The sequence below is a fragment of the Tupaia chinensis genome, unplaced genomic scaffold (assembly GCF_000334495.1).
Source record: "Tupaia chinensis unplaced genomic scaffold, TupChi_1.0 Scaffold000139_1, whole genome shotgun sequence".
NCBI lineage: Eukaryota > Metazoa > Chordata > Mammalia > Scandentia > Tupaiidae > Tupaia > Tupaia belangeri.
In genome coordinates, this window is record NW_006159609.1 from 1,738,569 (window position 1) to 1,756,264 (window position 17,696).

The 17,696-nt window shown below is 42.7% G+C and overlaps 2 protein-coding genes across 4 annotated transcripts in view; one reads left to right on the top strand and one right to left on the bottom strand.

Annotated features, from left to right (window-relative positions):
• TMEM135 (transmembrane protein 135) overlaps window positions 1-17,696 on the bottom strand; it is a 308,283-nt gene that overhangs the window by 278,520 nt on the left and 12,067 nt on the right. The gene's annotated exons all lie outside the window — the stretch shown is intronic.
• Window positions 1-17,696, top strand: part of FZD4 (frizzled class receptor 4) — a 41,859-nt gene that overhangs the window by 2,976 nt on the left and 21,187 nt on the right. The window contains exons 3-5 of the mRNA XM_027770469.1: window positions 1,459-1,667; window positions 7,878-8,025; window positions 9,471-9,684. Of these exons, the coding sequence (XP_027626270.1) occupies window positions 1,459-1,667; window positions 7,878-8,025; window positions 9,471-9,684 (571 nt within the window). The remainder of the gene's footprint in view (window positions 1-1,458; window positions 1,668-7,877; window positions 8,026-9,470; window positions 9,685-17,696) is intronic.

The following is a 17,696-nucleotide window of genomic DNA, read 5'->3' on the forward strand; positions in this document are numbered from 1 at the left end:
TGTGTGTGTGTGTGTGTGTGTGTGTGTGTGTGTGTGTGTTTGCAAGCCCTCTGAGTAATTCTGATATGCACTAACATTTGAGAACACTGTCCTAGGGGATCAACGATATGCAGATCATCCTTTGGGAAACCATCTGTAAAATGGCTTTCACACTATATTTCCTAGAAAACTATACAAATTGTTGGCAGCCTCTGTTTCCTCAAGAGTGGAGCAGAGATACTAACCTTCTAAGGTAATGATTAAATGCACTAATTATCAGCAGTAAATGTGCCCTATAAATGGTGAAGCGGTGTATAGACATGAGTTATCGTAATGGTAACCCCGAGTGTAAGCTGAAAGATTTCTATTACCAAACTCTGGGGAAAGCCAAGTGGAATGTGGACACATATGGTTCTTAACTTTCACATAGTCAATTTTTATACAATGCAATTTTCACACATTACACATGCCACCCCTAAAATGCCTTTCCCACACCAAATCTGGAATTTCACACACTTGCAGTTTAATGAGCAATTTGAGGTATCCCATGGCTGCTCCACCTGCCAGCCCACAGCTTTGCTCTGGCAGGGTCACTTCTTTTTCTGTTCTGCAGTTTTTGTGCATATTTTATTACATCTCACCATTATTATTTGCAAAGAAAACAAGAGAGAAACTGTCTGCAGCCACGTTTAGTTTCTATTACATTTTTTTGGCAATCTTAGGCTATGATTGTTCCTTAAAAAAATATATGTTGCTAGAGGGCACATGTGCTTTCCAGAGAGAGTGAGAGAGAGGAGAGACCACTCCCCAATGGGGTGTGGTCATGCTGCAATCCCTTCTCCTCCATTTCTCCATCCCATGAGGATTTTGGACACGCACACATACCGGATGTGTTTTTAAAGCCACTGGGGCCAGATTCTGAACCACAGACCACCGTGTGGAAGCCATCTTCCTATGCACAATGCTAACCATTGTGCATGAGACTGGGCCCCTATTTTGTTTTATGAATATGACAGTCTCTCAAATACCTCTTAGAACACAAATTAGTATTTCCTTCAAGTTCTCCTCTGCTCCCTGAGCTCTCTCTGCTTCCCCTGGCCAGTTAGTGCCCCTTGCCACTTCTCATTTTTCTTGTTTCTTTTTTTTTTTTTTTTTAGAGAGATTTTTGTGATAGGGCACATGTGCTCACCACAAAGACAGAAAAAGAGAAAGAGAGAAACCACCCTCTGGGGGGGTGGCCACACTGCAAGCCCTTTTCCTCCATTCTCCTCTTAGATTTTGGGCACACACATACACATGCCTGGTGTGAATTGCAAGCCACCAGCTGGGTCCAGGACTTGAACCACAGCCAACCATGTGTGAGCCCAACACCTTAATCACTATGCCACCTGCTAGCCCTGCTATTTCTTATTCTTGATATCTGTGAGTCTCAGGTGTCTGAGTATCCCTAGTTGTTTGTTCATATTTTCATGGTTTTAGGTTTCTGGCATGGGGCCCCTCTGCAGCTACTCCCAACAGGGGCTCTCTCCTCAAAGAAAGAGTGGCTGTCGTCTACATGCCCTTTACCAAGAGAGATCACTTCAGGAAGGAGCATAGGCACAGAACAGACAAGCAGGACGAAGCCCCCTTACCCTCTCCACCTCCCCAACTCTTTGCCAGAATAAAAAGGGCTGATGCTGGCATAGAAGGCAAGACTTCAGGGTCAGTGGTGGCTTGGTGGCTGAAGCAGCTGGATCCCACATGGCTGACTGAGTGGTTTGAGACCTAGACTTGGCAACTTGAAAAACATGCCAGGTGTGTGTATTCACGTGCCCAAAATCCCAAGAAGAGAATGGAGGAGATGGGATTGGCCAGTCTCCCTGTGGGGTGCCTTATCACTTTCTTTCTCTGTCTCTCTCCAATGAGAACACACATCCTCTGGCAAATATTAAAAAAAAAAAAAAAAAGAAGAAGAAGAAGGAAGAACTTCCATGAGTTTTCTTCCTAAGCAAAGATGATGTATTTTTTTATTTCTTCTGAGTTCATTTTAAAGTTCCTATTCTGACTCATTTTCTATAGCTTTCTCTAGAAGAGTAGTTCTCCAAGTACAGTGCTTAAACCTGTGGTGTCAGCAAAACCTCAAAATGTACTAGAAATGCAGTTTTCTCATCCAGAATAATGCTGATAAACATTTGTTTTGTTCTAGATTTTTTACTATAATAAGTAATGCTGCTATGAACATTCTTCTATAGGTATTTTTAATGAACATAACTTTTCATTTCTTTCTTTTTTAAAAAATTTTGCCACAGGTGAATGTGCTTGCTGGAGAGAGAGGAAGAGTGAGAGAATGAGAAATGGTCAGGTCAGAACCTTTTCTCTGTTCTTCCCTTCTTTTGAGCTTTTGGGCACACATGCACTTGTCCCTGGCATGTCTTTCAAGCTGCTGGGTCTGGGACTTGAACCACACAGTCAGCTTGGAGGATCAAGTATCCTTAATCACTGCAGATGGGTTGGCCCCATAACTTCATTTCTACTGAGTAAATACCTGAAAGCAGGATTGCAGGACAAAGCCAATATGATCCAATTCAAAAATTCTTCATAATTAGGCTCTACAGTTGGTATAGTGTGAAGAATTCATTCTTTGCATGGTTGCCAGATTAACATACAGTTATGTCCAAACGCTGCATTTGAGACATACTTACACTGAAACATAATTTGTTCATCTGAAATTCAAATTTAACACTGTGTTCTCTGTTTTTTTTCTAAATCTGTCAACCTTAATGCCTTTTGATTACTTCTTCATAGAGAGGGAGAGAACGAGATAGTGTAAGCCTAGACCTCTCATAGGGCTCCAATATCACCCAGTAGCATCCCAAGCCTGGGTCCCTAAATCCTTTTTATTATCATTTAAGTAAACATAAGGGCTTAGGGAGGTGGGAGAAGAAAAACAAACCTATATTATCATTCCAACAACTTTTTTAAAACATTTATTTGTTTATTTCTTCCATGAGAGAGGGAGACGGTGAAAGAGAGAGAAGGACACCCCCCCCTCCAGAGGGTCTGCATGTTGCAACAATCCCCAGCCTGCGCCAACCAGGATAACAGGAACATGCGCACGTGCCCAGTGAGTGCAGGGAGACTTAAGGACATGAATCCAAGACCCTCCCATATGACTCCTACATTATGCAATGCTGCATTACTGCTGCATCACCATGACTGTCCCCATTTCACCATCTCGATCCAAGAAAGAAATCGAGTGAAAGGTTGATAAGCCACTTCAATTAACATCAAAATCTACTGATCAGTGTGCTCTTTTTCCTCCAAAATATGCTACTCAAGTAAAACATTGCTGTTACAAAGTCCGTCTTTCTGGGAAAGCCCTGTAGTTCAGGGGTTAAGGAAGCCCAATCCCACATAAATAACTACAGTTTGAGTCCTGCCCCCTGATGAATGAAAAAGACATGCTAGGTGGGATCAGCAGATGGTGTAATGGTTACATTGCTGGACTCCCACGTAGTTGACTGTGGTTCAAGTCCCAGACTCAGTGGCTTAAAACTCCTGGCAGGTACATCTGCATGCATGCCCAAAATCCCGAGAGGAAAATGGAGAAGGGATTATGGTGTAGCCATCCCCCAAAAGGGGGGTGATTTATCATTTTTTGTCTCTCTGGTAAGCATAAAATCTCTTTTAAGAGGAAAAAAAAAAGGCCATGCATGTATGTGTGCATGCCTGAAAATCCTGATGAGATAGAGAAATAGAAAAAGATTAAAGTATGACCATGTCCCATCAGGGAGTGCATTCTCTCTCTGTCTCTGGCTGGCAAACACACACCTTATGGTAGTTAGAAAAGAAAACTAATTTTAAAAGAAAAAAAAAAAAAAAGTCCTTCTTCCTAATACTGATTTAGTGTCATTTAAATATTCCTTTAATATCTTATGCCTACAAAAAGTCATTTCAACTTGGAAAGGGCAGAACTTGAGTAAGAAATGACATCAGATATGTAATTTTATTGTCTGTATTTAATGTCTGTGTTTTGAGCATTTTCAACAACACGTATATATTGTACAACACACAGGTTTCTACTTTTAATCTAAGATTAAAATATTTATAACACATACTAGGGAATTTATCATTTTTTTAGTTCTTGAGGATAAAATTCCTCACATAACACGTAATGCCACAGCTTGATTTTCATGTATCACACTTTTCATATATGTTTTCAGGAACTCATTAAACATAAAAATAGAACTGCCTCCAGAAAGATGTAATGAGCACAAAAAAAAATTTAGATGTAACCATTAGACCCTTGGGCTAGAAAAATAAATATCTGAGTGTTTTATTAGCTTTCTCACGGGCCCATACTGAGCTTGTTACCCTGCCTTAGATTTTCCTGGATAAATCATCCCGGGGTTCTTAGTTCTCTCTTAGCAGTTAGGGATGTTATGAGACTACTGTACATTCTGCCTCTGAGTACTTGGGACTTCTGTTTCTTTATCCTGTAATTTTTAAAATGTGAGCTGCTCTATCCCGGTGTTTTGGTACAATTCCTTGTGGTGAGCTGGTGGAAAGACACCACCCTGGCTTTGAGGCTTTTGGCAGGACATTATTCTGGAGGGGCTGTGGTTGCTTGTAAGCTATTGCTGAGGAATCGTGTCCAAGGCTTACCCCGTTTGGGTTTCGCCTGTGCATTAGATACTGCTAGTGGTTTATTCCCTTCATTGTTCTCATTTGAATAAAATGAAAACTCTTGTGAAACAGGATTTCCGGAGGTGGTGGGAAAAGATCTAGGCCCATTGATGCCCAGGCTGCTTTTCACAGACTGGATTCCCTTCTGTTTCATTCAGCCATTCTCAAGAAGAAAGAGGAGGGCCAGCAGATGGCCTAGAGGTTATGTTGCTGGACTCTCATATGGCTGACTCTGTTAGAGTCCCAGAACCAGTGGTTTGAAACTCATGCTGGGTACATGTGTGTACATGCTCAAGATCCTGGGAGGAGAATGGAGGAGAAGGGATTCTGGTGTGGCCATAACCCCCCCGGGGGGGGGAGGGGTTGATCTCTCACTTTCCTTCTCACTATCTCTGTCTCTGTCTTTCTTTCTGTATCTGGTAAAAACATGAATGATAATAACAGTAGTCCACATTTACCATGCACCAGGTTACGTACCAGTGCAGCACTTAACATGCATTTCTTGTTTGGTAAGAATCATAATCATAATCAATGTAATTATCAAGCTTTATCTATAAGCTACTTGCTTTTATTTATTTAATTGCATTTAAGTTTTTGCCATAGGGTACCTGTGATTGCTGGAGAGAGGTAGACAGAAATAAAGAATTTCATTCTCCTCTCAGGATCTTGGGCACACGTGCACACATGACTGGTGTTATTTTCAAGCTGCCAGGTCCAGGACTTGAACCTCTGTCAGCTATATGGGAGTCCAGCACCTTATCTACCACACCACCTGCTGGCCCTATAAGCTATGTGCTTTATATACTTTATTGCTCATCACAACTTTTAGAAAGAGGCTTTTAGAGATCAGGAAATTGAGACACTGACAAATTAAGAAACACGTCCAAGATCAAAGGTGGTAAATCATAGCACTGATATTTATTCTTTTTTTTATATATTTATTCTTTTTCTTTTTTAAACAGAGGTTTGCTATATGGCACATGCACTCATCAGAGATAAATAGAGAAAAAAGTGAGAAATCACCCCACAATGGGTATAGCCATATCGCAATCCCATCTCCTCCTAGGATTTTGGGCATGAATGCACCCAGCATGGTTCAAGTCATTAGGTTTGGGACTCAAACCACAGTCAGCCATGTAGGAGTCCAGTGCCTTAACCATTAGGCCACCTGCTGGTGCCCACACCATTGATATTTAAACCCAAATTCTTTTTTTTTTTTTGAAGAGGTTTTTGCTATAGGATGTGTACGCTCACCAGACAGACAGAGAGAGACAGAGAGACAGAAAGCAAGAAATCACCCCCCAGGGGAGATGGCTATGGTGCAATCCCTTCTCCTCCATTCTCGGGATCTTGAGCATGCATGCACATGAGCCTGGCATGAGTTTTAAGCCACCGAGTCTGGGACGTGAACCGCGGTCGACTACATGGGAGTACAGCAACATAGCCATTACGCTAACTGCTGGTCCCTAAACCCAAATTCTCATAAGTTTTCTTTCGTGTAACACAGTTGAATCAATTTTTGTTTTTATTTGCCAGAGAGCACATGCACTCACTGGAGAGAGACAAAAAGAGAGAAAGAACGTGAGAAAGCATCCCTCTGCCTTGGGGATAGTCGCACTGTAATCCCCTCTCCTACATTTCTCTCCCCTTTTAGGATTTGGAACATGCAAATACACATGCCTGGTGTGTTTTTCAAGCCACTAGGTCCAGGACTCTAACCAGCCACCATAACCACTACATCACCCCACCAGCTAGCCTGAATTAATTTTTATACTTAAAAAATCACATGGTTATATATATTTACCATTTTATCTTACTTTGAAAAGAACCTCTATGAGAAGTAGAAAAAATACTATTATTTCCATTTTAAAGGTAAAGAAAATGAGACACAAAGGGGTTAAATGACTTGGTCAACCTCACATATTAAGGGCAGAGTTAGCTCGGAGTCCCCGCTTTTTGGCCATTAATGCAATACCTTTCTGCACACGGCAGGTGAAGTCATGTTAAGACAACGCAGTATTAAATCCTTCCATTAAAAGCAAACCTAAGGAGGGTCATCATCCTTGAATTCTCAGTTCTCTCACAGTCATTGTTTATACCTAGTCTAATCATGGTGAGGAAAGAGGCAGCTGTTCAACTTCCAAAAACCCAGAGATATTCAGTGAGCGCCAGCAAACCCTGATCTTCAAAGATAGACAGTCCTCCATGGTCCAAACCACACTTCCCAATAAAAATGATCCTCCACAGCAAGTTCCAAAGTAAGCTCCAGGCTGGGATCTCAGGCCATGGGTTCTAGGGGAGGGTGTTATCCACAACTCATGGAAATCTGGCCAACTGTTTTGACTCCCCATCTCCATCAAGTTGCCTTTGATGGCAAAGCCAGACAAGCTTCTCTGGGCACCATCTGACCTTCTCTGTTCACCTTTACAGGGCCCTCTTCTTCTTCTGCCCTTCCTCTCCACGTCACTATTTCCCTGCACAAGTGCTTCCCCTTGCCAAGAAGATGCATTGACTCAAATGATTAGATAAACATGTTAATAATTTTTCTTGGCAAATCAACTCTGTGTCATTTCAGGTCTCCACAAACATTCTTCCAACTACTTGACAGCCCTATCCACTTACAATCAGAGTTCTTAAAACCCAGATGCAGGTTGAGCCTGGATTCTAATTTCAAATCTCCGTTGGCTCGCACTTGGGATATGTTCTGTCTTCCATCTCCAGCTGGCCCACTATCGTGCCCTTTCCTCTGGAATGAAGACTTCCCCACATTCATCTCCACATTCCTCGTACTTAGACTAGTAGAATTTATAGCGTGCTAACTCAGCCTTGACCCAATGAGCAAGGGAATTGAGTTCAATGCCTGTCTTCTGAGCAGGGACTAGGCAAAACTCCAGTTTTGACCTTTTTGGCCGATGTTTTCTTCTTTGCCCTCTGTCCTCATTTTAAAGACCTGCCTTCTAGTGGTCTTTACTTAACTTTCTTAGCATCCAGTGATTGACCTTTGCCTGGTTAACTTTCAGAAAAAAAAAAATTGAAAGGAAGTTTTTAGAATCAGATTATTTCATTGTTTCACGCTACTCCCCAGAAGTCCAGTAGGAGATGAATTTTTGAAAGAGGCATTAATTCTTTTAAAACACTAGAGTGGTACTATTGGGTCATGGGGAAAGTCATGACGCATTTTTACATAGACAAAAAAAGAAAAATTCATCATGACATTCCCGATGACCTAATAGGTAAAGCAATGCCTATCAAATTACCTGTGAAATTGAGTAAACTTCTGTGTCGTTCCATTGCACTTAAAGGTAGTGAAGACATCCACAAGAATTTACATGACTTTTGGGAGTTCCAGAAAGAACTCAAACAAAGAGAGGACATGAGCAAGTCAGTGTCCTCCAGCCTTTTCCTGTTTTACTGGAAGCAGAACCAGGACTCATTTACTCACTTGTGCGACACACATGTATTGAGTTCCTGTTCTGGACTCTGTGTGAGTTGGGAACTGATGGTGCTATGAGGGAGAATACAAAATTCCCTACCTTTACAGAGTCCTAAGCCTGGGTAGGGATTCATGCTTTGGGTTCCGTTTCTATTTCTGCTGGCTTGATTTGTCCTGACCAGCACTGAAGACTGGAAAAGGACTGTTCCTCTCCTCCCATTCAATCTCCAACTCTCCCAGGAGTGCAGAGGAAACAGACACAGAGCAGGTGCCAACTCCCCTTTTCTCTTAGTGTTCATCATTTCTTAACCTCCAGTTATCTCAGTGTCCCCATCCATAAACTGGTAGGTCATTTTTTTTAGAAGAACTATTTTATTTAATTTTATTTGCTATCATTGTTATTATATTTTAATTGGATCAAAGAGAAAGAGAGAGAATGAGAAAGCAAGCTGCCAGGTCCAGGACTTAGACCATGGTCAGCCATGTGGGAGTCCGGTGTCTCAATCCCCATGCCACCTGCCAGCCCCGGTAGGTAATATTTAATGTCTAATTTGCAGGGTTGTTGAGATCATTAAAAATAATGTAGGCGGGGCCAGCAGGAGGCATGGTAGTTAAGGTGTTTGACTCCTACACAGCTGAGCATGGTTCGAGTCCTGGACCTGAAGGCTTGAAAATCACACTGCGGGGTGTGTGTGTGTGTGTGTGTGTGTGTGTGTGTGTGTGTGTGTGCCCCAAGTCCCAGGAGGAGAATGGAGAAGAGGTTGTGGCATGGTCATCACTCTAGGGGATGATTTCTCACTTTTCCACCCTCTGTCTCTTTCCAGGAAGCACTTGCACTCTACGGCAAAATCCTCTAAAAAAAAAATTGGGTTGCTGGAAAAGGCACAATGTATTTTTTCTATGCAAAAATGCATCGTGCCTTTTCCAACAACCCATTAATAATAATGTAGATGAAGGACCTGGCACACAGTGGTGGATAAGCAATGAGCTATTTTAATAAGAAATGGAATGAGATGTGGCAATTGCCCAATAACTATGTTTTTTTAAAGACTTATTTATTTATTAACTTATTATTACTTTATTTTATTTTTTAATTTGACCAGAGAGAGACTAAGAGAGAGAAAGGGAAAGTGAAAAAACAAGCTACCAAGTCCAGGACTCAAATTGCAGTCAGCCATGTTGGAGTCCAGCACCCCAACCCCCATGTCACCTGCCGGCCCCAGCAGTAACTATCAACAGGGCAATTATTTTTTGTCTTCATCTCAAGGGGTTGATGTATCAAGGGCAGGGTTAATGAGTGTGAAGGGTCATTTTCTCTGGCTTTTTTCTCATCCTCTAACCTGTATGTTTCTCAGTTCTCTCCTAAGAAGCTCAGGGTGTGTCTGTTCCTCAGGCTGGCCAAGTCCTACCTGCTGAAGTTTCCTGTGCAGCCAGAGGTCAAGCAGTTGGCAAGTCAAGCCAGCCAGCTGCTGCGAAGTGATACTTCTGAAGGAAATCCTGGATGGGTCCTGCAAAGGAGTCAGAAGCTGCAACCCGGATTAACCCAGGCTGCAGATCAGGGTGTCTCAGCTGCTCGTCTGCTCTCTGCTGGGCAGCTGAGCAGCTGGGCAAGAGCTCCAGGACTGCCACTCGCCACTGCCCAGGAGGGCCAGAGGGAACAGTGGGGATTTCTAGTCAGCACATGCCCTGGTTTCCAGATGAGGGATTAAGTGTGCCCTGCCCAAGTTTCTCTTCCACCATTCTTCCTTGGGGAGTGAGGTAGGTGAGAAAAGGGCCTGAATAGGCCATGACCCTCCCCTGAAAGTCCTTTAACTGCTTCATTCTGCCATTAAACACTGTATCCGAGGAAGCAATCTACTGGCATCAAGTGTGTCTTGGTAAAATGAGGATAACAATGCCAACCTCAGAAGGTTATTATAAGGACACAGGAGGGCCAGCTCATGGCATGATAGTTAAGGGAGCTGGATCCCACATGGCTGGCTGTATGGCTTGAGTTCTGGATCCAGTGGCTTGAGAAACACACTGTGTGTGTAGTGTGTGTGTGTGTGTGTGTGTGTGTGTGTGTGTGTGTGTGTCCAAAATCCCAAAAGGAGAGCAAAATGGAGGATTGTGGTGTGACCACGCTGCATAAGGGGCAGTTACTTCCTCACTTTCCCTCTTTCTCGGTCTCTCTCTAGCAAGTACACACACCAGTTGGTAATTTTTTTAAAAAGAAGAGAAGGAGAAATGACAGTTCACATGTAAAAGCACTTACCAAACTGCCCAGCACGTGGTAAGTACCCAGTATATGCTAGCCTTCCCTTTATCCTTTTCAACCTCCTTTTCTCCCTTCCTCCCTTCCTTGCTTGCTTGCTTGCTTCCTTCCTTCTTTCCTTTCTTCTGAGAGCGAGACAGACAAACAGGAACTCCCACTGTGGTGCTCTCGCCCACTGCCCATCTCCATGGGCCTGGACCATTTGCATGCCTGGCGTGCTCAGGGAGGTACTGGACACAAATCCAGGACCCCTCCCATGTGTGTCCACTTGTGTTACCACTGCTCCACCATCCGACCCCATAATGTTCCCTTTTTCTTAAAAATTGTGTATGATGGTTCTGCGTAGTGCAAGGAAAACAAACCCCTAAGTCTCCATCAGAACTTTGTAGTTCCAAAACTGGATTCGAACTAGATTAGGGGCTGGGGTCCAGCGAGAAAATAAATTCATTGGCTCGTGGAACTGATAGAAAAGGCTGGACCCAGAGGTTCACATGAGGATTTCAGAGCTCGGTTTCTCATCCCTGGTCCCTCAAGCTGGCTCTGACTGGCTCTCATTCTTTCTGCTGCTGCCTGATTCTCTCTTGCCACAGACAGAAAGCTCCGCATGGGAAGGAAGATGGCCGGGGAAATCAGGGTCCAAAAGGAAGAGGCGCATACTGTCCCAGTGTCCAGGCATTCATACTAAATCTCATGGCTGGACTTTGGCCTTTTGGGGGCCATGTGGCCATCCCTCAGACCAGGAGTCAACAAACTGTAACTCTGTGGCCAAATCCAGCTTGCCTCCTCCTGTTTTAGATAGCATGCAAGCTAAAATGGTTTTGTCATTTATGAATGATTGGGAGAGGGGAAAAAAAAGCCAAAAAAAGCTATCATTTTCTTACACCTGAAAATGATATGAAATTCAAATTTCAGTATTTATTAATTTCAGTTTTATTGGAGCATCATCACATCCATTGGTTTAAGTATTGTCTGGGGTTGCTTTTCTACTCCAATAGCAGAGCTGGGCAGTGGGTGGCAGACACTTCATAGCCCACAAAGCCTAAAATATTTTTTTCTGCTCTTTACAGAAAAATCTTTCTAATCTTGCCCCTAGACCATTTGTGGTAGATAAGAAAATAGGGGAGCTGGCAGGTGGTGTGGTGGTTAAGGTGCTGGACTCCCATATGACCAACTGTGGTTCTAGTCTAGGACCAGGCAGCTTGCTTTCTCACTTTCCCTTTCTCTCTCTCTTTCTTTCTCTCTCTCTCTCTCTCTCTCTCTCTCTCTCTCTCTCTCTCTCTTTCTCTCTCTCTCTTTTGTCTTTCTCTGGTCAAATTAAAAATAATAATACATGGGATCAGCAGATGGCATAATGGTTACATTGCTGGACTCCCACATAGCTGACCACAGTTCACGTTCCGGCTCCGGTGGCTTAAAATTCATGCCAGGCACTTGTGCGTACCTGCCCAAAATCCAGAGAAGAGAATGGAGGAGAAATGTTGCAGTGTGGCCATCCTGCCGGGGGGTGACTTTTTTGCTTTCTGTCTCTCTGTCTTTCTCTCTCTCTGGTGAGTGCACATGCCCTAAAGCAAAAATCTTAAAAATAAATAAATAACAACAAATGTAATTAAATAAATAAATTATTGTTTAAAAATAAATTATGATGTCAGGAGCCGGTAGGTGGTATGGTGATTAGGGCCCTGTATTCCCACATGGTAGACTGTGGTTTGAGTCCTGGACCTGGCAGCTTGCTTTCTCACTTTCTTTCTTTCTCTGTCAGGTGAGTGCCTGTACTCTATAACAAATTTTAAAATAATATTAAATTAAATTAATAATTCTTCAAAAAAAATCATAGGGCCCTCTGGTTGCCCACCTTGTAGCTGGGACATAGGTAGAATAAGAAGAGAAAGAATACTTTATTCTCATTGAGCATTTACTATGTATCAGGCACTGCTACAAGCACTTCATCTGTATTAACTCATTTAATCTTTGTGAGAATCCAAGTGGTAGGATTTTCATCATCTCCATTTAATACATGAAAGTACCAAAGCATGGAAAGGCTACAGAATCTGTCAAAAGTTACAAAGCAAACCAGTGATAAAGCCGAGATTTGAACCAGACTGTTTGGCTCCAGACTTCGCTCTTAACTCTAGAGATGGTGAAGGGGTGGATAGGATAGTTTTCTCAGGTAAAGAGGAGTGCTAGGGGGAATGAAACACCAGATATCCATTATGGTGGCAAACCGATATGGGTTTCGGCATCCTTTGCTCAACCTCTTAGAACCTTAGTTTTTGCATCTAGTCTGAAGTAGATGAGATAGTACCCTTTGGGGTGGTTGAAAAGATGTTGGCTAACAATGAGTGCTTACTCTGGGTTGATACTAAGTGCTTTATGCGTGTCACCTCACTGAGGAAACCAAGCTTAGAAAGTTACAGAAATTTTCCACATAGAGAGGCAGCACCAGGCCATTGATGAGAACCATGTCTGCTGCTTTGAGCACCTGGGCATGTAACCACTGCACCTCACTGCCTCCCATCTGAGAGGAAGGAGGGAGACGAGCTATCATATGGACCTGGCTGAGAGTCTGACACATTGAGGCTTTCGATTAATGTTAGTTTCCTTCCTTCTTCTTTCTTTCTTTCTTTCCTTCCTTCCTTCATTATTTATTTATTTATTTTTTTTTGGTGAGGTTTTTGCTATAGTGTGTGTGTGTTCGCCAAAAAGACAGAGAAAGACAGAGAAACAGAAAGCGAGAAATCACCCCCCAGGGGGCATGACCATGCCATAATCCCTTCTCCTCCATTCTCCTCTTGGGATCTTGGGCACACATGCACATGCGCCCGGAGTGAGTTTAAGCCACCGAGTCCAGGACTCAAACCGCAGTCAACTACATGGGAGTCCAGCGACATAGCCATTACAACAACTGGTCCCCTTCCTTCCTCTTTCTTGACTTTCTCCATTTGTATTATAGAGGTATATATGAGCAAGGGATCCATAGGTACCCTTGAAGACTCACATTGCCTCTACCTTTAAAGTAAAAATTAAAACAAATGAAAACTCCCTTTAGTCAGTCCTATTGTCAAAAAGATAGCAAAAACAGCAAAGGCTCAGAGAAGGACAGTGAGAAGAACTTGCCACATGCATGGCAGAAGAGCCAATCACGTAAAGAGAAATCCCAAACCCTGGGATCATTTCATTTGGAAGGAAAGGCTCCAGAGGCACAATGTTTACAGTATAATAAGCTGACGACAGGTAAAGGAAAGGCTAATCAGGAGCTGGTATTTACTTTCCCCCCAAAATACAAGAACCAGGCTGTTTAACACATTGTATAATAGCCGTGTCACCTTCCACGTTGGAACGCTATCAAAGTGAGCTTTACCCTCCCTTCCTACTGACTTCGGTGCCAAACCACACCTCCAGTCCTAATAGGTACACAAGACACTCCGCTCTACACGTACTCTCCAGACCCTGGAGATGTCTCACTAGAAAGCACATGGGGGCCATGCAGCCCAGCTCTCACGTTGCAGGTGGAACCAGAACTGAAGCCCATTAAGGTGAAATGATTTGCTCAAATCTACACAGCGAGCTGGTAGCAGCACATCTAGATTTGGCCTTGGTTTGGGGATCAGAAAAAGTATATTGGGGTCTTGTTTAGCTAAATGACCTTTCTGAAACCCAGTTTCCACATGTTTTTAGCATGGTTGGAAGGCCAAGAAGAGATTATAAAAATAATTATTAAATATATTGCAGCCTAATTCTCAGTTCAGGGCTTTTTCTTTTTCTTTTTTTTTTTTCTCTAAGTCTTTCTGTTCTTTGGAATACCCTGCTATAAAGTACAATGTTGAATAGATTAAAAAAAAAAAAAAAAAAAACCTGAACCCCCCCCCACCCCCTGGTCTCACCCCTTTACTTCCCTTTACCAACAATAAAACACAAACTTCAAAAGAAACAAACTTGAAAATGGTGAATGCTGGACTCAGAGACCTTCCCCTAGTGGAACCCCGTGGTCAAACACTGGCCAGGGCAATCCTTGAACGACTTGGTTGCCATCCAAGACAGTTTTCAGTGGGGAATAAAGTTCATGTTTTGGAGGCAGTATCCTTGACTTTTTATCCTGTTATTCAAATATTTCCTAATAATCTTCGGCATTTATACACTCAAGAGACCTTGAAGGAAAAGGATGCAGGGCTCCAGTCATTTTTCCTTCCTTTTGCTAATGAATAGATGTTTTCTTTCTGAATTCACTGGCCCTATCACCCTATTTTTTTCCACACCCAAGTAACCCTATAAGAAAGAGGTCAAATTGGAAATGAGAAACTGTAAATTACCAAGTTTGGGTTTGTAGTTGACAATCTGAGTCCCTTTTTCATATGCACATGCTAAGTACACAGGGATTGAAATTTTAGAATATATTAGAGGGCTTCAAAAAGTTTGTGGAAAATGAAATTAAAGTACCAGTTTATTTCAGTATAAAAAAGGTGGAAATCCATGCATAGTTTTTCTATAATATACATGAACATTTTGAAGACCACCTCATCCATACATACTACATAAATCAGTTGGAATGAGTAAGGGTGTTTCTGGTGCCACCTGTTGGTCATACTTTAAGACTGAAGTGTACGTAGTACTGTAGGTCACGAAAATGAACATAAAATAGGACTTACACAGTAACATTCCAAGCAATCTATTTCAGCAGGCTGGCTGAATACTGAAATAGGGTGACGTGGCTGGAACAGTGTCTTTAGTCACAGCTACATGGAACTGTAGAACTATTTTACTATAATTTTGGCTTTGATTTACTCACCAATTAAACATACAGAAAGGAACATTTCATGAGGAATAATCTATGGGAACTCTGAGATTAATGAACCAATACTCAGATTCAAATGATGTCTGTCCTGTGATTCAGAGCTGCTAGTGGTGCCCTGCCCAGATCCCCTTTACCGGACAGTGCACCAGCTGCTGGGGGAGTTGACCAAGATAATACAGCCACCTCCTTCCCTAGAGAATTGTCCTTGGCCAAAGAAAGAGGCCTTGAGCAAAAGGGAGCCACCTTGACCAAGTGACATACACACACACCTGACGTCTGTAGCTAGTGGCCAGTAACTAACTGTTATGGGGGTACAAAAGGCCAGCTCCCCCTTACCCTAGTGCAGACTAACTACAGTACAATTTGTGCTTCAGGGCTCCCCATGGGACCAGACTAAAACTGGACATCAGCTGAGGCCAAATTCTTTTTGAGTTCCTTTCCTTGCCCTATCCTGTTTCTCTTACTCCCCTTCTTGAAAACACTCAATAACTCACTTGAGCACAAATCCCCATCTCAGGCTCTGCTTCTGGGGAACTCGACCTAAGATAACTGCTCCATAGAAAAATGTATCTTGCAATGACTGTCACTAAAGTGATATATTCTTTGGGTTTTATGAATATGAATACTGCCTCTGCACCATGCGTGGAAGGTGAGCACTGAACAACTATCCTCTAGAGCCAGCAAAGCCAGACTGAAGGACAGCTCTGATGATGCTGCACTGGGGCGACGATGTAAAACATATCCTTGACATGGCATTTTGCCTAAGTTTTCTGAGAAATGCATTTAGTTTCAAAATAGTATATCCGTGCTGGCATTAGACCTAGTGTCCCTTAGGGCAATGAAAAATAACCTGGAATGGGAGGGTTTGAGGCTTTACTCATTCTTCCATCTGCTAGAGAGTCAGGCCTTTGGCTTATGCTAAGAGAACTTTGGGGGAAAGAAAAAAGAAATTCTGCCAAAGACAGCTTTGGGAATCCCATAAGAATTGTTGACTCAGGGCCAGCTGGTGGCATAGTGGTTAAGGCAGCTGTATCCCACATGGTTGACCACAGTTTGAGTCCTGGACCCAGCAGCTTGGAAAAAAAACAAAAACAAAAACAAAACAAAGACAAAAACACCAGCACATGTGATGCATACCCCAAATCCTGAGAATGGAGAAGGAATCGCAGCATGGCCATATCCCATGGAAGGGTGCTTTCTTTACTTTCCCTCTCATTCTCTCTGTCTCTAGTGGAGCACATGTACCAGATGGCAAAAGTAAATTAATTAATTAAATTAAAAAAAAAGAATTGTTGGTCAATTTAATTGGATTTCGGCTGTGGATATTCCAGTTGGTTCCCCAGAAGTGGCAATGCCTAAGAAGCTGGGAGCTTTGGGTCTGGACAGGTCTGGGTTTGAATCTGCTTTTCCAACTTACTAACTCAGTTTCCTCATCTACAAAATGAAGATCATAGTACTTACTTCCTAAAGGTGTGGAGGAGGTTTAGACATGAGTTAATTCGGCACTAGTACATACCAGTGAATAAAGGGCAGTCATTTTCATGTATTATAACTGTAGCACTGACAGTCTAGCTTCTTGCACTAATCATGATACTTTTTTTTAATCTGCCAGAAGGTTTGTGTGCTCACTGGAGAAAGACAAAGAGAGAGAAAATAAGATCATGGGGCATGATCACACCCCAATCTCTTCTTTTTTCCTTCCTTTGTGGATTTGGGGCACATGCATATGCACCTGGCATGTCTTCCAAGCTTACAGGTCCAGGATTCAAACCGTGTAGTCAGCCATGTGGGATCTAGCCATTTTAACCACCATGTCATGCCATGGGCTGCCCCAAGATAATATTTTGACTTATTTATTTATTTAGCTTGTTTTAACCCTGGGTCAAAAAGGATGCTTGATTTAGGGCTCTGTTGGGAACTTCAAAGAAGTTTAACTTCCAGATGGTGTATGCACTTACCAGAAACAGAGAGAGAAGAGAGGAAGAAAGCCCCTCCCAGTGGGGTGTGATCATGCTACAATCCCCTTTCTTCCATTTCTCCATTCTGTCAAGATTAGGGGTGCCCATGTACATGCTCCCAGCATGTTTTCAAATTGCTGGGACTAGGATTCAAACTGTAGTCAGCCATGTGGGGTCTGGTTCCCTTAAACACTAGGCTATGGTGCCAGCGCTATTATTTTTAAATTAATCCTCAAATTGCCCTACTCTTTCCTTGGTAAAAACCAGTGGAAGAGTCCATTTATGTCTTATAGGGATCCTCTGTCTCCAGGGAGGACGGCCATGTCACAATCCCTTCTCCTTTATTCTCTCCTTAGGATTTTGGGCTCATACATGCCTGGCATGATTTTCAAGCCTCTGTGTCCAGGACTCAGACTGTGCAGTCAGCCATGAGGGATCTAGCTGCCTTAGCCTCCACACGGTCTGTTGGCCCCTTCTACCTTTCTTATTTCTGACCTGTCATATATAGAAGAACATACTCTCCAACAGGCAGAGGTGTCTGGGTAATGGCTGTCTATGCTGAAAATTCTTACTTACTTTTTAGAATCACAGTTAGTAGTTTCTATTACCTTTTCCACA